This window comes from Miscanthus floridulus, chromosome 11, assembly GCF_019320115.1.
Source record: "Miscanthus floridulus cultivar M001 chromosome 11, ASM1932011v1, whole genome shotgun sequence".
Taxonomy (NCBI): domain Eukaryota; kingdom Viridiplantae; phylum Streptophyta; class Magnoliopsida; order Poales; family Poaceae; genus Miscanthus; species Miscanthus floridulus.
The window spans coordinates 8048002-8065258 of NC_089590.1; the positions used below are offsets into that span (position 1 = coordinate 8048002).

The 17257-nt window shown below is 50.3% G+C and overlaps 1 protein-coding gene across 1 annotated transcript; it reads right to left on the bottom strand.

Moving 5' to 3' along the window:
• Positions 1–1375: 1375 nt before the first annotated feature.
• Positions 1376–16664, bottom strand: LOC136494394 (protein pleiotropic regulatory locus 1-like). The gene is made up of 16 exons (XM_066490563.1): positions 16464–16664; positions 16227–16357; positions 14850–14931; positions 14703–14759; positions 5883–5964; positions 5475–5567; positions 4658–4721; positions 4461–4546; positions 4271–4372; positions 4104–4187; positions 3664–3724; positions 3518–3584; positions 3364–3441; positions 2633–2697; positions 2249–2326; positions 1376–1945 (listed from the first exon to the last, which is right to left on the bottom strand). Exons 1-16 carry the CDS (start codon positions 16595–16597, stop codon positions 1773–1775), a joined length of 1437 nt encoding a protein of 478 aa, XP_066346660.1. The 5' UTR covers positions 16598–16664; the 3' UTR covers positions 1376–1772.
• Between the last annotated feature and the right edge of the window lie 593 nt (positions 16665–17257).

The window sequence follows — 17257 nt, forward strand, 5'->3', positions numbered from 1 at the left end:
ATCTCGTCATACCGAAGATTCCATGACAAAAGATCTCATCAAATTTTGGAGTTATTATATGCTACGTATAAGTAACGCTGAGATGATTACAGTCCGGTTCTAAGCGCATTAGTTTGTCAGCAGGGCTAACACTGTCACTGTCACTGTCACTTGCTGGCCGTATCATCATCGCCTAAATTATCGAATCATCGAATTATGTTTCTTTTCCCTTGGGCCTCGCTCCACTGTTGCTGCCGAATTCTGCCGGAATCCCACCCAGCGCCTTTTGCTAACGCACACACTGACGTACCTACGACCTGCATGCGTGGACTGGATCACAAATGAAACCGGACGGACGGTATGTGGTGTATCCCAACAACAATCGTGGCATCATGCATCCTACTGCATATATGTGACAAACAAAGTGCAATATGTCATGTGGCAGAATAATAGCGTTCGCACCGAAAAGAGCAGTATTTGCTTACGTATGTACTGACGCCCGCCGGCAGCTGTTTCTTAATTCTTCTCCGCGCCTAGCTTTTCCTTTCTTTGTTGACATACTCCAATCCACGTTGGTCGGTCGCTGAGCCTTGTGGCCTTGTGTTCGCGACCAACAGCTGACCACCTGGCTCACATAAATACAATTGCTGCCTGGGTGACCTTTATTTATGACTCTATTCTGTTGATCAACGTCAGGTCAGGTTTCGTTTCGATGCATCCATCCATCATGTTCAAACCATACGATACACCTAGTCGTATTTGGTTGTCTTTGTTACTGGTTCAGTACGAGACGGGATCTTGTTTAGTTGCAGGCATAGATCACAGTTTTGAGTGCATAATACATGAGCCCCTGCACCATGCGTGCATCGTGAGGGAAAGAGAAATCAACAAGACAAAGTCGTGTGGGGTGGCGGAGGGTAGAGGAATGAGACAAAGCAGACAAAGCGTGCGAGGAGGGGAACCAAACACGATAGAGGAAGCCCTGTTCACTTCGCTGAAAAGCCAGACTGAAAAGTACTATTCGCCAATTTGTTATGAGAGAAAAACGTTATACCATGACTGATAAGTTCAAGCGAACAAACGTTATACCATGACTGATAAGTTCAAGCGAACAGGACCAATGAGGTCAGACAGGCAAAGCATGCGAGGATGGCACGGTTCAGACAACCAATCACGCCACTATTCTGTGACCGGATTGGCGTGCACATACACATGGTATTTTTTTTTAGCAGAACATACACATGATATGATTCCACAATATTACAGTACATGGGTCCCGGCCAGCACAACGCTGTCTTAACCATGACAACTTCTCTTGTCCTACCATAAATTAGTTATGCTACGTTATATATTTGATTGAATTGAATAATACCCTAACAATTTGACAAACCCGATGAATCTCGATGCAACCAAACTTGTTTCTCAAAACGCAAGATAAACACGAGATAGCATTCACAGCAGTCAGAAGCACGTCCCCGCAGGGAACGGACGTCGATGGATGAAATGAAGCAACAGAATTCCAATCACCAGAATGCCACTGGGATGGTACAAAACAAACGCTCAATGCTTGCTCAAAACGAATTTGGCCACGTCAACTGGTTAAAATTCGGCATTAATACAACCACCGGTGCAAATGCACCTATTATACAGCTAATGTAGAATTAGTCATCCATACAGTCTTCCCAGGAATAGTGTACAGTTGAACGTGTACGCAGAATTTCAAGCAGCGAGTTGGGTCGGGCACAAGTGGGGAGGCTCCAACGATCCACTAGCTTGTAGGATTTGAGTATCGATCAATATCTTCGGATGTCCTTTGGGGGCTTGAAATTGATGGGATGTGTCTCTGGCGTCGCTGTTAAGTCCTCTTTCCACATCTTTATGGTCTTATCCGCCTCGCAAGTCACAAGCCTTGATCCACTGACGTCATACGACAGGGCATATATGCATGCCTCGCTCTCCAGTGATCCTGAAAATGGGGAAGATACCAGTAATGAGCATGACCACTTCAAATCGTATGCTTTTCTACAGACATAACATAATCTAGGTAACGCCTAGATGATGGGCCACTGGAATAGTTTGGCTAGTTGCTATGGAGTAACCAAAGAACTCTAGGGTGATAACATTTAGGCTAATTTAAGCCGCCAGCAGCATTTTTGAAACTACTGGTGTTCTCAAGCACATCTCATATGAGGAAAAAGATTGTGGAGACTCAAAACATAGTTGCTTATCTCCTATTATCGGTGCCTGCATGATGCAAATTAAAACTTACCAGGCTGGACGATAGTCTGATCTTGTTGAAAGTTATGGCCACTCTTCCAGTCCCAAAACCACAGGCTTCCATTATCCCCTGCACAGAAGGTTTCAAATATTGACAAGTTATTAATACACAGCATTCTGCACATCCACATGGTCTCCACAATTCAGCTTAGTTTGACTACAATAGTTTTCAATCAACCTAGTTATATAACCCCAAAAAAGCTATACTATTTTTATTCAACCTTTCAAAACAAATGCACACACGATTCTGATATTTCCAATTTCCAATCAATATATTATTGTATTTAAAAACATTGTGAACCAAAGTTTCTTAATAAGACCACATGTATGTTCAATTACAACAAACATGACAATTTGTACAGTACATACGACATACCTCCAGTTGCCAAGACACCATCCTCATTTACAGCCATTGCATTGATAATTGTTTTCTGCTGTGACCTGAACATAATGAAGATATGAGATGTCTCAGTGGCATGTAAGCAGCATTTAGGAAGAGCCTAATGCAGTGTCAAAGAGGGACTCAATGAGTTTCCTCTATATGTTACAAAGAATGCAGAATGTTGGAGACACAATATATTTAAAAAAGCATAACAGATCCGATCAGCTAAAAGAGAGAAAGGAGGGGGAAAGAAACCACAAGGCAATAAAGAGATTTGGTTTCCTTGCCAGGCTAAATTGGTTTCTATTTGAATCTAAATTTAGTATCTGCTTAGGAAAATATTGGAAGTACGATCCCAAGTTTACTCCCTGTTCATGTCAGGGAACTAGCAAATTGTGCATATTCAAATTTTTTATTATTGAAAAAGCAGGAAGGGAACAGTGTGGAAGTACAAAAGGCTAATAAGAATTCATCACAACCAGCATATGTATCAAGTAACTTAATCGCAAAAAAGGAGGTAAATTTTGGAAAATTGCAGAAACGCCCAAGGTTTCTTGGCTCGTGGATCATGGCACCCAACACCATGTATTTGACATTTAAAAGGCATTTCCTTCTGACATCATTATGTGGTATGGCTTTTGATATCAATCATGTAGCAGTAAGCATGAAGCACAATGCGTTCAGTTACAATGTGAAAATGAGAATTAATTATATGAAAGACTCACAGCATGTTGTGCAGAAATTCGCCTCTGGGAAGGCTAAACTTCTTTATGTTGTCTGCTGACGCTGATGCAAATGCTTTCCTGAAAAAGGGTTGCTATATAAAGGTCCATAACATTGTAGACAATATTGAAAATCAAATCATGGATAAAAACTTACTCCTTTGGATGAAGAGCCATAGCTCGGACAGACTTTTTATGGTGTGTAAGGGTACACATAGTCCTCCCTGCAGGAGGAAACAACTGTAATAAAAATATATACGTAAAAACAGCAGTATACAGTGTTCCATTTGACAGATGAATTACCAGCTACAAGATCCCAGAATTTAATAGTTGTATCATGTGAACCAGTGACAACTTGAGGATCCTGAAACAAGAGAAAGCAAGAAAGAAGTTTTTTTATGAACTGTAAGGCAGGACAGATCAGAGTATTTACCGTAGCACAAATACATTTTAAAATAGCGTAGCTTAAATGGTAAAACTGCTGATGGCATAGGAGTTCTATCAAGGTTGCTCATTTGCCTTTTATCATTGAACTTTAAACTTTACTAAAACAACCAATTGCTAGTATTTTCAAGGAACCAAAGTATCCATGGAACCGAGAGAGACACTGCTTCAAACAGTCCATTGGCTAATTACGAGGGAGTGACTCCAAATAAAACCACATCATGAAATAAAGTGTATTGCTTGGCAGGACTCAATATTGTGGTGAATAGTGAATTTGACATGTGAAAATGCATTCTTACCGTAGGCCGAGCAAACACTGAACAGACAGTGTTGTCATGCCCTGTTAAAGCAGAAACATGTGCTTTTGTTCTGATGTCCCACACCTGTATATAACGCAAGAAAAACCACATGAGCATTGCATACGGTGAGATTTTTCATAAGGTGCGATTGCAAGAGGGATACATACCCTGCAAACTGAATCTCGACCACCAGTCAGTAAGATATCAATTGTTGGATGGAGAGCTAGGCAGTAAACACCACTCAGATGCCCATGGTAAGACCTAATAACCTTTAACATAGAATACAGATCAGATGTCAAGAGAAGTCAAAATGCCACACAAAATACGCCATACTTAAAGTAAAAGTGTAAAACTAACCTTGTTTTGTTCAAGATCCCAACATTTTACTTGTTTGTCATCACCAGCAGAAAATAAATAAGTGTGACGTTGGCTGACAGCAAGCCCTACAGTAATGTGCAGTACATTCATAAGTTACTAAAGTTTTACACTGGGACACAAATCTTAGTGTAAGAATGTTGAGTAGATCCAGATCACAAAAACAAAGACAAACTTACCACGAATTTGTTCAATGTGACCAGTGAGTGTAAGCTTCAGGGTTCCTGATGCAAGATCCCAAATCTACAGCAAGACACGAGTTGCAGGACGAATGAGCATACAAGAAAGTATAGTGACAAAATTGAACTGTTGGCTTAACATTACACTAAGTAGATAACAGGAGGGGGGAGATAGTCAATTGCATGGTATTCATACTAGATTTTCTTGCAAAAAAAAGGAGACAAAAAGGGCCGAGGTATGCAACATAAAGAAATATTCAAATAGGGTCATCCTGATTATGAGAGATTGAAAGCCAAATAATACTAGGATGCATGACCATAAGGAACGGCTGGTACATATGCAGAGTATCTCCCAGGTGTCAGGTGTGGAACGCAACTGGGAACCAACCCTGTTACTGGTTATGTCTGAAGCCCATTTATATTACCCACCCAAAGAGTAGATTATCAGATTCGCAGTATTAGGTGTATAACTAAACAAAATATATGGCGACAGATGTTACAAAGCTCTAGTATCAAAGTTGTTATCAACTTCTAATAGACTAACGAAGTGCAAAGAGAAGGGAATTGGAAATTTCGGTTCATAACATATGTGACAATTGTGGCCTCACAAGATACCACTGTCGGTGACATGTGGGCCATTGTCATAGCAAGTAGTAGATGAACATGAGTTTAACAGACTGAAAACCCCCAAAGAGAATAAAATCGTGTCAAGAAATCAGAGTTGTTTTAGTGGAACAGATAGAGAAAACCTCGAGAATATGATAATCACAAGAACTGAGTTATTTCAGTTTGCAAGTGTAGGACAAATGAAATTTACCTTTATTGTCCTATCAGCAGAACCAGTGCAGAACCATTCATTCCCTGGATCAAATGCAATAGATCGAACCCATCCCAAGTGGCCACTGATGACCTGCATAATTTAAAGTTCAAGACCTAATTTGTGGAACAAAATTAAAACCGCCTTTTAATTAATGAGAACCAGAATGCTACCATAAACCAATCTTCTATTGTACTTAAATCACACATGCAAAAAGAAGATGCAGGGTCTGTGGTTTTGGCTGACAATGGTTAGACTGGATGTTAAAAGTACATGCAAGTGCAGTATATAGTCTTCGATCATGAATACTGAAACACAATGAAAAATTTGTACTGACTCCTCACTAATGTGCAAACCATTCAAATAATGAACTCGGAAATGTACCACTATACTGGAGAGAGAAAGTACCCGATAGTTCTTCCAAGGAGCATGCCATATAGGCCGTGGCCATCTACTAGGTATCCTTTCCATCAGTGCAGATGTAGAAAATCTGGGAGATATCCCAAAGATATAAGCACTTCACAAAGCGAGTGGTAAATTCTATAAACTGCTCCATCCAAAAACAAATTATTCTGAATTGACCAGAAATCTGATGGGATAAGTCTCTATGTTGGCTGGTCTTTGTGGGGCTGCAGCATATGGTCCTTGTGGCTGCATGGTGGTCTTGCTGCCCATCAAGGACAGCATCCTTGACTGGCTAGGACAGCATCTTAGCATCTAGGACAGCATCTGTTTTAGGACAGCATATTAGCATCTAGCATCTTGGCATATGCTTGGCTGGCTAGTAGCCTATAAATATGTATCTCCAACCTCTCAGGTTGGCATGGTATTTGTGTGAGAAATAAACCAGAACAGAAAATTGCCCCAACTCCTAGTGTCATCCTCTCTCGATGAGAGTAAGAATTCTGCTACTACCAAGAGTAAGAATCCAGCGACTAACAACTGGTATGAGAGACGTACTATCCTGTAGCCTGAGCATCTCCTGCTCATCTCCTTTCCTAGCCTCGCAACAGCCCTAACTGGGAGCAGCAGTAGCTCCGGCCGCTCCTACTCACTCCTCTCCCTCTGCGAAGCAGCCCTCTCCCCACGCAGCAGCCCCCCGGTAGCGCGTCATGTCCGCAGGACAGTCCTCAGCGCTCGGTCGCCTCGAGCACGAGGCGTCGGCAGGAGGCCGAACTTGCCCGCGACAGAGGAACGCGAGCGAGCGGCAGCAGAGACCGCTGCGGTGGCGGCAAGGGCGTTGAAGCTGGCAGCGGCGGAGCTGGCAGCAGCCAGAGCGGAGGCGAAGCGGCGGCGGCGGCGGATGCAGCGCGTGCGGCGGCAGCGGAGGTCGAGGTTCTGCGCGGCAGCATCAGCAGCTCCATTTCTGCTGACGACAGCGCCGACGCTGACCTCGAGCTGCTGGGGAGGGAGGGCAGCGCGAGCGCGGACGGCGCAGTGGGCAGCCGCGCACGCCCACGAGCACGGCGGCAGCCCACATAGGCGCGGACACACCGGTGGCGCTCCTGGAGGAGGCACGCACGGCAACGGTGGCGGACAGGTCGATGGAGAGCACGGCCTTCACAGGCAGCGTGGCTCTCTCTCCCCGATCGGTACTGTGTACTGTGGTTACCACGGGCTCCAGGCTGTTGTCAGGGATGTCGGCCCCGGCGGTGGGTGGCCTACCCTCACTAAGACCAACGACGTCGAGTGGGCTGCGATGATGAGGGTAAAGCTCCAGGTGCGGCACATGTGGGAGGCAGTCTGGTACGGTGACGTCGACTACGACCAGGATCGACGGGCGCTGGATACCCTCATCGTTGCAGTCCCGTCCGAGATGCAGTTCTCGCTTACCAACAAGCGGACTGCCAAGGAGGCTTGGGACGCCATCGCTGCGGCACATATCGGCAGCGACCGCGCCCGCAAGTCCACACTGCAGGCACTTCACAAGAAGTGGGAGAACCTGGCCTTCAAGCCAGGTGAGGATGTTGATGACTTTGCTCTCCGTCTCAACACTCTGTTGCAGAAGATGGTGCAGTTCGGCGATGACACCTACGGCGAGGAGAGAGCTGTCGAAAAGCTCTTTCGCTGCGTCCCCGAGAAGTACAAGCAGATGGCTCGCTCGATCGAGTCTCTGCTGGATCTCTCCACGATGTCGATCGAGGAGGCGATAGGTCACCTCAAGGTCGTCGACCGTGATGAGCCACAGTCTCTCTCGAGGCCCATCACCAATGGCGGGAAGCTCCTTCTCACTCGGGAGCAGTGGATTGCCTGCCAAGGTAACCGAAAGAAGGGGGAGCCTTCTTCCGCGACAGGCGGCCGCAAGCGTGGCAAGCCGCGCAAGGCGCATAGAGACGCCCAGGCCGGGGCGCGTGGACGTGCCGAGGGTGATGCCCGCGGAGGCGCCCAGGGCGGCGCCGCCGGCAAGCACAAGCCAGTACGAGACGACACCTGCCGCAACTGCGGCCAGCTTGGCCATTAGGCCAAGGACTATCGACAGCCACGACGCGGCCAGGCCCATGTCGCATAGGCGGAGGAGGAGCCGGCTCTGTTCATGGCACATGCAAGCATCGAACTACCTCCAGCGGCACCGGCCGCAGCGGCTCTCCTCCACCTTGACGAGCCAAAAGCACACGCCCTCCTCGGCGACGGCTTCGGCAACGACAAGACTGACGGGTGGTGCCTCGACACCGGCGCCACCCATCACATGACCGGTCGACGGGAGTTCTTCACCGAGCTTGACTCTAGCGTCCAAGGCTCCGTCAAGTTTGGGGATGCCTCCGGCGTGGAGGTCAAAGGGCGTCGGGTCCGTCATCTTCACCGCCGTGTCTGGTGAGCACAGGCTGCTCACCGGAGTCTACTACATCCCCGCGTTGAGGAACTCTATCATCAGCTTGGGACAGCCAGATGAGAACGGTTCGCGCGTGGTGGTTGAGGATGGAGTCATGAGGATTTGGGATCGCCGTCGTCGCCTTCTCGCCAAGATAACCAGAAGCGCAAATCGACTCTACGTCCTTAACGTGCAGGTGGCACAACCCCTCTGTCTCGCTACTCATCGGGATGACGAGGCGTGGCGGTGGCACGAGCGCTTTGGGCACCTTCACTTCGAGGCCCTGAAGCAGCTCAGTGCCACGGAGATGGTGCGAGGCCTGTCGTGTCTCGACCATGTGGAGCAGCTCTGCGACGTCTGCGTGTTGACGAAGCAGAGGCAACTCCCCTTTCCCCAGCGGGCGAGCTTTCGAGCCAAGGAGGCTCGAGCTTGTGCACGGGGACTTGTGTGCCCGGTGACACCGGCCACACTGGGAGGTCGACGCTACTTCCTGCTGCTCGTCGACGACTTCTCCCGCTACATGTGGGTGATGGTCCTCGGCAGCAAGGGAGAGGCTGCGGACGCCATCAGACGCGCGCAGGCTGCTGCGGAGGCAGAGTGCGGCCGCAAGCTGCGCGTGCTGCGCACCGACAACGGCGGCGAATTCACGGCGTCTGAATTCGCGTCGTACTGCGCTGATAAGGCCCTCCAGTGCCACTATTCCGCGCCGTACAGCCCGCAGCAGAACGGCGTCGTCGAGCGGCACAACCAGACGGTTGTGGGGATGGCTCGGGCCCTTCTCAAGCAGAGGGGGATGCCGGCTGTCTTCTGGGGAGAGGCGGTGGTGTCGGCCGTCTACATCCTCAACAGCTCGCCTACTAAGGCACTCGACGGCAGGACGTCGTAGGAGGCTTGGCATGGGCGCAAGCCGGCGGTCTCCCACTTGCGGGTCTTCGGCTGTCTCGCGTTCGCCAAGGAGCTTGGTCACATCAGCAAGCTCGACGATAGGAGCACTCCAGGAGTGTTCATCGGCTACGCGGAGGGCTCGAAGGCCTACCGCATCCTCGACCCAAAGACACAGCGTGTGCGCACGGCGTGCGACGTTGTGTTCAACGAAGGGCGAGGATGGGCGTAGGACAAGGCGGTGGACGACGGCTCGGCTCCGACGTACGACGACTTCACTGTCGAGTACGTTCACTTCGATGGAGCTGGGAGAGTAGGCAGCTCTTCTTCGACGAGCGCGTCTACCCCAGTCCCCGAGCCTCCACCGACCCTGGCGCCTGCTACTTCGACAGCACCACGCTCTCCAGACAGGACCTTGGCTGCGATGAGATCTTCGCCAACTCCACCACAGCCGGCACCGCCACGCACTCCAGCACCGACAGGCACCTCTCCGGGCACGTCTACTCCAACACCAGCTCGTGTCGAGCACAGCCCGGTTGAGCTCGCTGCTTCCGCTCTCTCATGACGAGGAGCGCATCGACGCGTACCACGACGGCGAGCCGTTGCGGTACCGTATGATGGAGAACCTTCTCGGCGACCAGCCGGTGCCGGGACTGGTGCCTCACGACCTGGAGGCGCAGTTGCACCTTGCGTATGACGACGGCGAGCCTCGGTCGTTTGCTGAGGCCGAGAGACACACGGCATGGCGCGCCGCGATGTAGTTGGAGATGGATGCGATTGAGAAGAACCGCACCTGGGAGCTTGCTGATCTTCCTTGTGGCCACCGCGCGATCACCCTTAAGTGGGTGTACAAGCTGAAGAGGAATGAAGCCGGCGCCATCGTCAAGCACAAGGCTCGCTTGGTGGCACGAGGTTTCATGCAGCAGGAGGGGGTCGACTTCGATGACGCCTTTGCTCCCGTGGCACGGATGGAGTCCGTGCGACTCCTCCTTGCGCTAGCTGCCCAGAAGGGCTGGCGTGTTCATCACATGGACGTCAAGTCGGCGTTCCTTAACGGCGACTTGAAGGAGGTCTACGTGCACCAGCCGTTGGGATTTGTGATCCCCGGCAAGGAGGGCAAGGTGCTCCGCCTGCGCAAGGCCCTCTATGGCTTGCAGCAGGCACCGAGGGCGTGGAATGCCAAGTTAGATTCCACGCTAAAGGGGATGGGCTTCGAGTAAAGCCCGCACGAGGCAGCCATCTACCGACGGGGCAGTGGAGGAAATGCTCTGCTGGTGGGTGTCTACGTCGACGACTTGGTGATCACTGGCACCAAGGATGCGGAGGTGGCGGCATTCAAGGAAGAGATGAAGGCCACCTTCCAGATGAGTGACCTGGGGCCTCTCTACTTCTACCTGGGAATCGAGGTGCACCAGAGTGACTCCGGGATCACGCTTCGACAGACCGCCTACGCCAAGCGCGTCGTTGAGCTAGCTGGGCTCACCGACTGCAACCCAGCTTTCACTCCGATGGAGAAGAGGCTGAAGCTGAGCCACGACAGCATGACGAAGGAGGTGGACACTACGCAGTACCGGCGCCTTGTGGGGAGCCTTCGCTACCTCGCCCACACATGGCCAGACTTGGCATTCTCCGTCGGCTACGTTAGTCGGTTCATGCAGCGACCGACGACGGAGCACCAGCAGGCTGTGAAGAGGATCATCCGCTACGTTGCGGGGACTCTCGACCACGGCCTCTACTACCCAAGGTGCCCTGGGGCGGCACACTTCGTCGGGTACAGCGACAGCGACCACGCCGGCGACATCGACACCAGCAAGAGCACAAGCGGGATCCTCTTCCTCCTCGGCAAGTGCCTCGTTAGCTGGTAGTCGGTCAAGCAGCAGGTGGTGGCCCTGTCTAGCTGCGAGGCCGAGTACATAGCGGCCTCCATCGCTTTGACTAGGGCACTCTGGCTCGCTCGACTGCTTGGTGATCTCCTCGGCAGAGACACTAGAGCGGTGGAGCTCAGGATGGACAGCAAGTCCGCTCTGGCCCTGGCAAAGAACCCCGTTTTCCATGAACAGAGTAAGCACATCCGGGTGAGGTACCACTTCATCCGAGGCTGTTTGGAGGAAGGGAGCATCAAGGCAAGTTACATCAACACCAAGGACCAGCTTGTGGACCTACTTACAAAGCCTCTTGGGAGGATTAAGTTCCTTGAGCTCTGCTCCAGGACCGGGATGGTTCAACTTTCCCACAAGACGACGCACAAGACTTAGAGAGAGAATGATGGGATAAGTCTCTGTGTTGGCTGGTCTTTGTGAGGCTGCAGATGGTCCTTGTGGCTACATGGTGGTCTTGCTGTCCATCAAGGACAACATCCTTGACTGGCTAGGACAGCATCTTAACATCTAGGGCAGCATCTGTTTTAGGATAGCATATTAGCATCTAGTATCTTGGCATATGCTTGGCTGGCTAGCAGCCTATAAATATATATCCCCAACCCTCAGGTTGGCATGGCATTTGTGTGAAAAATAAACCAGAACAGAAAATTACCCCAACTCCTAGTGTCATCCTCTCTCGATGAGAGTAAGAATTCTGCTACTACCAAGAGTAAGAATTCAGCGACTAACAAAATCAAGGGGACTTAAAACGCATTTTTTTATACAAAACTATTGGTGCACATGCACATACAATAAAGTAATTTTATCATTGAGAAAATAAGGTTGCATGTATATTACGAAAATACAGAAGATGGCAAGCCATAATTTTAGAAAGCCCAAGACCCAAACCATACAGCAAACTGCTAGTTTCTGATAGTAAGGAAGCACCGGTCTTTGTTAAGGAGCTTTATAATTTTTGGATTAGACCACGCCAAGGGCTATCAGGAAGTTGCACAACGATACACTACCAATACATAAGGTACCCAAAATATTTTCCAGTACAAGTACACCAAATGTGCATAAGAATCAATGTATCATAGCCACTACATTTATCATAGCCGCAACCCAAAATACATTCATGTATCCTTTTTAATTCTTTGGTACTGACAGAACTCATGAAAGCACCCAAATAAAGTTACTAAATAATTGACTATTTATGCAATTATGCAATAGAAAATTTATGCCGGCAGAAAATGACACTACAAATACATGCAAGCAAAAGGGGAAAAGGGACCCACGGGAGTATATGTCCATCGGGCCGGCCCGGCCCGGCACGGCCCGATGGGGGTCGGGACAGCACGGCACGTCGTGCCTCCCGGGCCTTGCCGGAGAGGGCTTCGTGCCTGGCCATCGGCCCAGGCACGGCTCTATGGGCCGATTTTCGGGCCGTGCTGGCCCGTCGAGCACAGCACATCCAACGTGCCGGGCCAGCCTGTAGCCCACCACAAAGCCAGAGACCTGAGAGAGGCGGGAGGCTGACAGCTATAAGTCTTGTCCTTATCTACTTAGGATACTTATCTAGAGTAGTTGGTGGCTGTGTCAACCCTTATCTTTATCCCTAGCATCTACTTTAGCATCTCTAGAATATGTTGTAGCTTTCTTAAGGCTCAAGCAAGCTATCCTATATGTATCCCCAACCTGCCATAGTTGTGGCATGGCTAATGAAATCTGAATTTCAGCCCCAAACCTGTGTTTTGGTTCTAACAAATGGTATCTAGAGCTCAAGTTCATCTGGGTTCTACCCTTACCCCATCCCAATCTGTCGCCATGTCTCTCCACTCATCCTCTTCCTCCAACCGTTTCACCACCTCCAGCACACAGTGCTGCAGCGGCTGCAGCAGCCAGGCGCGAGGAAGCGGCGGCCGATCGTGCAGCAGCAGCAGAGCGGGTGGCTCGCATCGCCCAGGCGGAGCTTGCTGCGGCGCGTGCGGCTGAAACCACCCACCAGGCAGCAGCGGAGGCGCGGGAGGCTGCAGCAGCAGCGGTTGCACTCCGTGCGGAGGCGGATGCGGGCGAGCAAGAAGACTACAGCGCTTGGGCGGGCGTGTCAGATGCAGGAGCGGCAGCAGCTGCGGCTCTGCGCCGCGGAGCGGACGCCGAGCGGGCCTGGCCCGACGCAGGTGGCCTGGGCGGACGCGGTGGACGTGAGGCTGGTGACCGCGACGGCTTCGACAACTGACGCGGACGCGACGCAGGCCGCTTCGACAGACGCCGCCACGACTTCGACAGGGACGAGCGGTCGACACGCGACGCCAACGCCTGGCTGGAATGGGAGGAGCGGCGCGAGGCGCGGGACCTAGGCGGACGGGACGCTGCCAAGCGGAGCCCTCACAGGCAGCTTGCCTCCCCTTCCCCGGACCGACGCCGTGGCCGGCCCGGCTCCCCTCCCGTCGTGCAGACCGTCGTCAAGGACGCCCGGCGGCGGATGGCCCATGCTCACCAAGACCAACTACGCCAAGTGGTCCATGGTGATGAAGAAGATGCAGGCGCGGCGCATGTGGGATGCGGTACGGTACGGCGACACCGACTTCGACAAGGATCGACGGGCACTGGAGACGCTTCTTGCTGCTGTTCCGACGGAGATGCACTCCTCCCTCGCGAACAAGCGAACCGCCAAGGACGCCTGGGACGCCATCGCCACGGCACGTATCAGCAGCGCCCGCGCCCGCAGGTCCACGCTTCAGAAGCTGCGTTAGGAATGGGAGAACCTGGCTTTCAAGCCGGCTAAGGATGTTGACGAGTTCGCTCTCCGCCTCAACACCATGATGCAGCAGTTGGCGCGATCGCTGCCGATGCGTCAGCGGCCGGCGGGGCAGAGCTCGAGCATGCCGCGCTCGCACCCATGGCGCGGCCTCGCGGAGGGACGGAAGGAGAGGAACCCGTGGCGGAGTGGCATCACTGGGCGGCGCACCACGCACCACGTCGGCGAGCGGAGCTCAGGGATAGGCCACCTTGCGTCGAGCAAGGGAGCGAGAGGAGTCGAGGCTTCACTCCCGAGCGCGTACGCGTCGAGCGCGAGGACGAAAGGACAGAGAAGTCAGGGGAGCAGGGGCCACGCGGCGGCGTTGGGATGGAATGGGGAGTTTGGGATTAGGGTTTGGTTGATTTTTTATATATATACCGGGCCTTTTGTCGGGCCGTAACAAAATAACGGGCCGTGCCATGCCAGCCCACGTTCCTGGGCTGCGACCCAAGCATGGCCTGCTCCTTCGGGCCGTGCCAGCCCGGGCCCGCTCACCACCGGGCCGTGTCGTGCTCGTGTCGGGCTAAAAAAGCGGGCTTTGTGCCGGGCTGTCGGGCCACGGGTTGCATGGACATCTATACAGGGGAGTCATTAAAGGTGTCACGACTCACGAAACTAACCACAACATGAAAAATATTGGAGCATAGCATATAATTACAAACAAAATAAGTACCCATACAAGCAAAAAAAAAAAGGAACATTAAACAACAGCAAGAAGGTTGAAGCACTACATTTTACAGCCTTTATAGCGCCATAAAATAAACAAAGGATGTTCTAATGCAATAGAACATCAAGAAACAATTGCTGATATCAAGCCATTAAGTACAATAGGGTCATCAACAGAATAAAATACAAGCAAGTACATGGGAATAAACCTGTCAGATGATCCAGGAATTGACAGAGTTGTATTTTTGCCAGGTATGGTAGACTCACTGAACAAACATCATATGGAGAAAATAGTTAATGAAAAAAAAACAGCATTAACTAGTTAATAACAAGCAACATTATGTGGATGAACTTACGGTGCTTTTGGCAGCATAAGTGGCACAGGGACAATGGCATTACTAGTGCCTTCTCTGTGACCATCTTTTGTATCTTTTGTTCCTGACAAGATAATTGCAAGTTAGATAATGAAATGCAAAAAAGAAAAACAAAATGTACACAGCTAATAAACTAATTTGTCTGAATTTTTTAGCTTAAATTATGAGGGTGGATGACAATCCATGAAGGCTTGCAAAATACTAAACTAATTTTATGGAGTCATTGTGGAGATCAACTCCAGAATGTTGGAAATACCAGATTTTGGTTAGGCGCTTGGCTAGAAATATCAATCCTCCAACCATTTGTAGTTTGTTCCTGTCCTAATATAAAGTAGATGTAGGACACTGAATTTTACAGGTCAGGCCTTTTTCTGGGGGAAATGAGCTGCATGACTAGGAAATATTGACAGGAGAACTTGATATCCAACTTTCTCCAAAGAAAGATTGGGTGAAACAAAATTTAAAAAGGTATGATTCTAATAGTACTTTATATGTTCCGATGTGCTCTGGAGGCATGGTTACTCATAGGATTGATTAACCATGAAAACAAACTCTGAAGGTACCTACTTTTCGCAGACCATTCAGGAAAAAATCTATACTTGTGATTAGTTGTATCAGAAAATGGTGCAGAGAGTAAAAACCTCATGTTTCATGGAGCCTTTTGCAATTCCGAACTATCTTATTTTATTTTCATTGCAAATATAATTTGGAAAATTGGAAACACTTACATAAGCAGAGCAGGGGAACCAAAAGGTCCATTCCCAATGCATTTGCCGTTTTAGATGATATAGATATGGCTCTTCAGGCAAATCACAAACTGAATAGCAATTGGGGTAAACTAATTTCTAATCGCAATGATTTTCTGTGTAAGACAAATTTTCTTCTGTAGCAGCGACTGCATTTGATGAAGGCAGGGAAATCGGCAGAAGCTGTACTAGATCATAAGTGCTACCCAACCCCAAGCTGAGTTACTGAAGGTAACCAGCTGAGTACCTCAACAATAGTTTCTTGTTCAATTTAAGCCCAGGGATGCAACCTACCTTTTGCTATTAGGGGGTCTGTTCCTTTTTACTACTAGTAGGCAGTATAAAGCCATGTGCCTACGGTATTTAATTTAAGGGGAAAAGAAACTATAGATTTTTGCAATACAAGTCACGATTTCTGGAATTCTGTGAGTAACTTAAAATCAATCAATATTCAAGAGCTCTAGCAATTGAAAAATAGGGCAAACTCATGAATTCCTAGTACTGCTGCTAGCTTACCATTCTACACGATCTAGAAAGATTTCTCCTTCATTGAACAGCAAAACGAAAGTATGATTTCTGTGAGAACGGGGAAGAAGAAAAGAGCGAAGCTAACCTGGCAGTGCCAATGCCGTCGACGACGGCGGCGCAGAACCCTTGCCCTGCCCTCCGCGCCCCTGCTCCGGCGGCAGGTCCTTCACCGCACCGTACTCCGCCCTCACCTTGCACCCGGTACGAATCCTCTTGCTGCGCCACCACCGCCGCAGCGAGATCAAGATAATACGCAGTCAGAATCCTCGCTAGGGTTTCTGTGCCTCCGAGGAGAGGAAAGGAAGGAGGCAAACTAGGTTACCTCTCGGCGTCGGGCGTGAAGAGGAGGGCGTGCGCGGGGGCGAAGAGGTCCAGGGAGCGCTTCAGCGACCGGAGGCTCAGCTTCTTCAGGGACTGCGGCTCCACCGGGGGCCCGTCCGCCGCCGTCGTTGCCATCGCCGCCGCCGCAGCTTATTTCGCACGGCGAGCGAAACAGCTTCCGTTTCGTTTTGTTTGTTTCGCAGCCGCAGCAAAGGCGGTCTTAGGCTGGGCTGGTTTGAAATGGGCCTCGGCCCATTGAGCCCAGCGGTGTGATGATACTACAGCTCGGCCCAACGGTTTCCTTCTGCTAACCCTGCTCCGACTCCGATCCGTCACGCCACCCTCGTCGCGCCGCCGCCGCCGCCTGCTGCGTCCCCGGCCAGCCGCGCGGCCCCGTGGTCTCCTAGCCACAGGTCCGGCGCCTCCTCCTCCTCCTCCTCCTCCTCTTGTGCTGTGTTTCTTATTAGATATGCTGGTTCTTGAGTTTATTATTCGCATCCTTGAATCGAATGGAATACATTGATGAATCAACTGGCTGATTTGGTGTAAAGATGAGATGCCCCCTCTATGATTTCGGTCCTAAGCTGTCATGCTTTGGGGAATGGCGATGTCTGCCATGGACCGAGTGCTGGAACACATGAGGATGAGAAGCCTATTCTTCTTGTACTCTGTACCCAGTACCATGCAAACACTGTTTCATGGCCTGATCTCTTTTTTCATCTTGCTAAATTGAAAAAAAAAGGTAACATGCATGAAACAAATACTCTAAGGGTCAGCCCCCTCCATGTGTTGGCT